Here is a 7,472-nt window from a genome sequence, read left to right as displayed (position 1 = left end):
GGACGGTCGTCCAGTTTTATTTGAATTCGTGAACAATGTCGTCCTGGAAAAGGAGGAAACCTGACAGTTTATTAGTGATACTTTTATTTTGACATCGCTATATACATTTGACATTTGCACTTAATTTCTCTTTTTATTAATTGTTCTTTTTGCTTTTAAACCTCCTGATCCTTTCATTTGTGATTGTCCTATCTCCACACTGACTCTGTATCACTCAGCCATGTGCTCATTTATATATTTAAAGGAGCTTAAAACCCATTTTTATGTTTTTGTTTACTGCTGTTTGTTGTTCTGAGGGGAAGGTGGTTCAGTTTTATTGTCTAATTCATGAACAAGTTCTTCCTGTTTAGATTTAAAGATTGAAAAGGAGGAAATCTGACTTTTATTTGGGAATTTTATACTTAATTTCTTTTAATTTATTGCCCTTTTTTTGCTGGAAGTTAAAACCTTAATGCTCATGTTATTATTATTATTATTATTGTAATAATAATAATAACAATAATAATAATAATAATAACAATTATATAGTAATAACAACAACAATAATAACAACAATAATAATAATAATAATAATAACAACAGTAATAATAATAATAATAATAATAATAATAATAATAATAACGTGTCCTCTGTCCTGTGTTTGTGTCCCTGTCAAGCAGCAGCAGGACTCAGACTCGTGTTTTGTTGCAGGAAAAAGGTTTTGATGCTCATTTTAAAGAGGAGAGAAAAGAAACTGCAGCTGATGGACGACAGCCAGCTGACAGCTTCTGAGGAACAGAAAAAACCCCCAAAAGACCTCCATAAACCTCTGAGCTGAAAGGAGAAATGGAGAATAGGTACTCTAGAAGACAAAAACAAACGGAAACCAATCCTTTTACACCGAAGTCGAGCCCTGAATTCTGCGACCTTAAAGAAAAAGGTTTTAAAACTCTGGGCACGTCCTCTCAATTTGCAAACTGACGAGTCAGATTTAGTAAATAATGTGATGTTGGGTTTATACATTTCCTTCAGCTGCTCATATTTAGATAGGAATGGTTTAATTAACTTTAAGATGTAGAAGTTAAGGACATTTTAAAGGCAGTTGTCCCATAATCATAATAATTATAGTGGAAAATGTCCTGATGCTAATTTCCTTGGAAGTTATTCATACAATATTATATATAATGCACAATACTGACGTGTTAAATATAATGTATGTAATGTAATGTATGTAATATATGTTTTAAAGTTGATAATTTTTGTTTTTTTAATCAAGGAGAGTCAAGAGTCAAAAGGACATTTTAATTTTAATGGTTTTGGCTGCAGTATTACTCAAATAGTTTACTTAAGTAATAGTAACATTACCACAGTGTTGTAGTACAAGTCCTGCATTCGATATTCTACTCTTCTTTAGGAGTCTTCAACATCCTGAAAAATTATATATACTGTACTTTATCTTATGCATATTAATTTTTACACACGTCTTGATTGTGTTCAGTTGTGGTTCAGTGCAGGATGACCTCATGCAAACCTGATCAGCTCTAATCAATCTAATCAGCAACACAACTGACATCATAACCGAGTGTTAATCTATAACGATGCATCATATCTAATAGGTAGATTATATTTTTCATATGTAAAATAAAAGTAACTATTAAATATAACAATAAAGGTAGTGAAGTAAAATCACGATAATTCTGTCTAAAATGTGTCAGAGTAGAAGTATAAAGTAGCATTAAAGCAGCTTCATGGAGCTCTTATTGTTTGTTGATTCTGGCGCCCCCTGTGGACGAAAGTCGTATGAGCACCACCACCTCCTGTAGAAACGAGTGAAAGAAAGACCCAACAGAATTATTTTTAATACTAAAACTAATAAAGGTTGATTCATTATTCATTTTACAACATTAAGTTTGCAGAACAAAATGTGCGTTTATGTTACATAAGAAACAAAACACACCACTTCATAGAGTGGAGTGTGGGGACTTTTGTACACTTTAAAGAGGTCATATGATGATAATTTTCAGGTTCATCCTTTTATTTCATTTTCAAAAAAACATTATTTTTCTCATATGGTTCATCACTGCAGCATCTCTTTGCACACTGTGTCTTGAACGCTCCGTTTCAGCTGCAGAGTGAGACATCTCGCCTGCGTTCAATCTTTAATGAGAGTTGCACATGCACATCACTTAACGTGCAGGATGTAGCCAATCAGAGGCAGAGTAGGGCGGGTCATGCCGAGCAAAGTAGTGTGATCTAAAATAACACAACTTCAACTGTGTCTGCTGACTGACTGGAGTGTATTTATAATAAATATATAAATATATATAATTATATAACGCCTGTTACATAGTGACACACATAAGTTACAGAAGTAAAGGCTCGACTCCAAACCAGCTGTTCAGGCAGAGCAGGAGTGTTTTTCAAGATTGAAAAGGAGGAAATCTCACTTTTATTTGAGAATTTTATACTAAATGTCTTTTAATTTATTGCTCTTTTTTTGCTGGAAGTCAGTTTTAATTTTGTAGAAGTGTGTGCAGTGTGTCCTCTAACTCCCTTTGGTGTGGACTTTTACTTTGCAGACATTTAAAATGCACAAAAACCATAAACATAACACAATAAAGGATCATATGACCTCTTTAAATCAAGTCTCCAGCTACTTCAGTTGTTTAGGAGAATGCTACGACGCTGTTTTACTGTGAAGCTCCAGAAATGTTTTGTGAACTGCGAAACTTCACCTGACTTTCCATCAACATGAGAGTGAGGAGATGATGACTGAATTTTGATTCATCCTTCTCATCCATCAGAATATCAAAAAAGTTTGGGACTAATTTCATAGTTGACGACCAATCGATCAATCGTTGCAGCTGTATTTGAATGCTAAGCTAAACTGAGATGCTGCTGGCCTTAGCTAAATATTAAAGGAGAAGTTCACCCACAACGCAGCAGATGGAAAGTCAGGTAAACATTTCTGGAGCGTCACAACAAAACAGCAAATCAGCAAAAAAGCTCATCAGGTTTAAGTCTCTGGAAGCTCCGAGATCCCAAACTGATTTGGAAACTTCACCCGACTTTTCTTGAATTTTGAAGTTTGGGTGAACTGTTCCTTTAATGCCTGTGAGATCACAACGGGCAGCTAATAACTAACCTTCAGTTTGACTTGTAGTAAACACACGAGAAAATAAAAAGCCACAAGGTGAAGCAGGTGCTTTAAAAACACTTTAATCGTGACACTTAGATAAGACACCTGAACAAAACAGGTGCACAATCAGACGATATAAATATACTTCTTCATATAGATTTTTGTCCTTTAGTTTTTGGCCTTTTGAACTGCACTGACACAAACTGGATCGGACGGTTAAAAACAAACAGCAGGTTGTTGCACACAGTCGATTTGAGGCCTACACTGAATTTACAGGTAAAACTCGTATTTTTCTCAACGACAACACGCAAAACAGACGGGAGTGAATGAATGAAGAGCAGCGATGAGACGCTTCGTCCGCTCGCTGCTGATCAGATTAAACACATCAATCAGATTAAAAACAGATCCTTGGATGCTCCTGTTGAGAGAAAGAAAAAGTCCACAATGTTCCAGTTGGTTGGCACGTTTCTAAGACTTTGATCGACGTTGGATATGATGCACATCAGGCTGTACGACCATATCACTCTACAGCTCAATATTATTCTTCACAACAGTAAAAGTCACAATGAACAGAGATGACGGCAGATCTGCAACTACATCGACGTGTAGTCGTGGTTCTGAACATTTACTCCCTAATCTCAGAGAGTTTCAATGCAGTTTCAACACTTTTTAAGACCTTCGCCTGGTTGTTTCCTGTTTCACTTGAACCCACAAACCTGATTCAGTGATATTTTGTTTCATGTGGACAACCAAAGAAGAAACACTTCATTTCTTTTTTGCACCTGAGGCCACCAGTCGTCGTTTTGGCAGTGGGGACATTTTGAGCTACAGCAGGTTCTGACTGAGAAACTACAGCAACATTTTATTAGCTTGGAGTTGTAAGAGCTCTACTGCAGATGTGAGACACTGAACATCCAACATTAAGATATCATTTACTTTGTGTTATTGTTCTGAAAGCTCAACACTGTTGCCAGACTGAACCGTGACGGATGATTCTGCAAAACCCCAAATTAAATAACAAAGTTATTCAAAGTTCAACGATCAAACAGTTTGGAAACAAACACACAGGTCAAAAAAAAACAAAAGACAACAGTTAAATCATTATTGTCCGTTGTGTAATTATGTCGGGTGTGCTCACTTTCAGTTTGACTTCCAAATGAAGTGGATTAGATCATCTGCATAAATTTCTGGTTTATTTTCAGTCTCGCTGATCGTCTGACAGCTTGAGACGTCACTCTGACTCCAGGTCTCAGATGTTATCTTGGCGAGTACATTGTTAATTATCTCTTTAAATAAATATCTGCATATGAATTCAAAATCTGAAGTCAAGGGACCAGATTTTGCAGTCAGAAGTGTTCTGACATTTGTTTGTAGTCTACGTAGTATTGACCAATTGGAGAGCAAAAGATGGAGCACAATCTGGGACACCATCAGCCATCGATTTAGCTTTTTATTGGCTTCTTAAAAAAATATCTGCATTCATACGTAGATATCCGTCTGTAGAGATCAGCCGAAATAACCCTAACTCACTGAAGAGGAAGTCTGGGCATTATCAGATGATAGTCGACTACAAAAAAAACCTATAACCATCTGTTAAAGTCTGGGTCAGATTAGGCAACTAAAAAACACTCGCTGAAGTTTGGGGGAAAAGTCTCAGTGACGGTTGAGAAAAGCTGACATCGTTTGGTCCGTGAGGAGGCAAATCAGTCTTTACTGACATAAAAGACACAGATGGTACAGACACTTTGGCGTCGGATGTAAATTGCGTGCCGCAGATTTGTCCACTATGAGCGGGTCAAAGAACGGTGACAATGATCGGGTAGCTGGGCCGATCAATCTGCACATCCAGAGCAAGTCCATTTAAAACCTCTCGACTCCTGATGTTCCTCTTCAGTCAGCCGCCATTAGAAGGTCAACTGTTACACTTACACAAGAAATATCAAAACATAACGAGCAGATGTCCGTGACATTTCCTTAGCTCACATAGCGAATGTAGCTAGTCACGTTGTTCATATTGTTTTGTATTATATTGTTCATAAAGCCCTCCGACCTGAATAACGCTTTATATTAAAGTCCTTTATAAGCACTCACAATTAGTTGTTTAATGTTTATAGACGAAATTCAATAAAAACCTTATGAGTTGTTTATAACAGCATTACAAACACATTTGTTGAGTTTAACTAACCTCCCTATTATGTCATTGTTTTACCTTGACCACACTTTTTGTTTCGTTATAAAGAATAATACATTATGATGCATTAACTAGTCGTTAACTACCTTAAAAAAACGTTGATGTGCGTCATTAAAGGATCTGTTTGACTTAACAAGGGATTATTCTCATTTTAGATCTGGTTGCTGCAGAAGGCATCGTTAACTGATGATGAATGAATAATACAGTTTGTACTGATATTAATAAAACATGCAAATAAGCTGAGTAAAGGTTTAACAATGACGTAATAAATGTGTTTTTGTAATGTTGTTATAAAGGATTCTCAAAAGGCTTTCGTGAACACTCTTGAGGATCTTATCACTTTCTTATAATCTGTCAATAAACAGATGTTTATGATGCTGTTATTAACCTTTACGGATTAGAGATGATGATTTTACGTCAAGTTTAGATTAAAGCTTCTTGGTAAAGGTAAGAGGCCTGATTATTTTATGTGTTTAAACAAAGAACAAATGCTGATGCTGAGGACGGTTACCGAGTCCAACACTCAACCACACGTTGGTTATTCGACAAAATAAAACCATATTAACAAGTAACAAAGATATGACGCGATAAACTCTGATTAAAAAAGTTAAACAGAACCGTACAACTCCAAGCTTCCTGTGAATAAAAATAAACCTTTTGATTGGTTTCACTGCCGCTGCTGTCGGTAGGATCATGCGACAGCTCGCTCAGACTCTGGGGCTTCAGCGCTGCCGCAGCTTTTAGCATTTTTCAACGATAAGCTACGACTGGATGAAAACAAAAACAGGAAGGCGCTGTGCTGTCGGCGAAACACTGAGCTCTACTGTACAAAGTGACATCAATTAGAGTATGGCTGCTCGTGGAGGAGGGCGGGGCTTCCTGTCCTGCAGGTGAGAGAGGGAGGACGAAGGTTTGTCTCGGCACCGTCCGGCACCACGTCCTTCAGGTGCCTCGCCTCACCTTGACTTCCTGTTTGTCGTACATTCTCACTCATGGACGTGTACGCTGCGACACGTGTGCACGGCGAGCGTCCAGACAACGAGGATGTGACAGGCTGGGTAAGAGGAGGGGAGGGAGGGCGTCGCTACCTGAGCGTCCATCCTTCACCGATCAGGACCTTCAGTCACGATAACTGATGTGTGGCCTCAACTGCACTCTGCATGACCACGGTGGGACCTGCTCAGTAAAATGAGGGACTGTAATATTGTTTTTAGACAGAAAATAAGGCCCGTAAAGTACGCAACCTGTTTAAATCTGATGTTTTCTTTCTTACAGCGATTCCTGTTTAAAACTCAGTGTCAGTTTATATTTATTTATATTTATATTTAATTATGATCATTGAAAAACATCTGTAGAAGACGAGTGAGCTACAAGTTGCTAGCTCGCTAGTCTATCTAATGTTTGTGCTGATATATAAATGTTAATATTTCTGCTCGTTCTCCTCGATCTGATTTTAAAATACTTGTTGACTTCAGTTTCAGTTTTTATTAACTTAAAATGAGTCGAACATCTACAACATGGCGCACTAGCTAACGTTAGCATAAGTCCTGTTGGTGTAAACAGCAGTAATCTACTTCTATTGTATTTTCAGCGATGCTAATATAAGATTACATTTAATCATTTATTAAGCTTTAGCCTCAAATTAAGATGTTAATGAGAAGCACTCAGAGTTCAGAGGAGGACTCATATCATTAACTGTGACAGAAGGTCCTGATCTGTTAGAGATGATGATAATCAAGTAGCATTAGTGTGTGAAGGTTCAATGTGTGTGTGTTTAATCGTCGTCCTCGTCGCTGTCTCTCATGCTGATGCCCTGCAGGCCGTCTCCGGCCTTGACAGCGGCTGTGGCTTCCTCCACCGTCAGCCGGTTGTAGACGGTCTCGTAGCTCTTGTTGTTCAGCGTGCCGTCCAGGACGCCCTGCAGCCTGAAGTCACGGTAGGTCTTCTGTTGGTGGGAGGGTGGAGGGGTGGAGAAAGGTAAAAGGAGAAGGGAGGGAAAGACAGAGAGCATCTTAGGAATGCAGCGAGCAGGAGGAGGCGGCTGCCGTTCGGACAAAAGCGGGAAGATTGAGGCTCAAGGACGAGTCTTTTATGTGTCGGACCGGGAAGGCAGACTGAGGGTTTTTTACCTTCAGTCAGAAGCCATTATAATTCCTTGTCTCG

The 7,472-nt window shown here is 38.2% G+C and overlaps 1 protein-coding gene across 6 annotated transcripts in view; it reads right to left on the bottom strand.

Moving 5' to 3' along the window:
- Nucleotides 1-3,182: 3,182 nt before the first annotated feature.
- The window catches only part of cadps2 (Ca++-dependent secretion activator 2), a 178,785-nt gene continuing 174,495 nt past the window's right edge, over nucleotides 3,183-7,472 (bottom strand). For all 6 annotated transcript variants that reach the window (XM_084363304.1, XM_084363307.1, XM_084363305.1 and 3 more), the window contains one exon: nucleotides 3,183-7,254. In XM_084363304.1, coding sequence (XP_084219430.1) covers nucleotides 7,084-7,254 — 171 coding nt within the window. In that variant the 3' untranslated portion in view covers nucleotides 3,183-7,083. The remainder of the gene's footprint in view (nucleotides 7,255-7,472) is intronic.

Source organism: Pagrus pagrus (assembly GCF_965226575.1).
Source record: "Pagrus pagrus genome assembly, chromosome: 10".
NCBI classification, from domain to species: Eukaryota; Metazoa; Chordata; class Actinopteri; order Spariformes; family Sparidae; genus Pagrus; species Pagrus pagrus.
The sequence above is the reverse complement of the archived record's forward strand: the minus strand, read 5'-3'. Positions and strand labels throughout refer to the sequence as shown.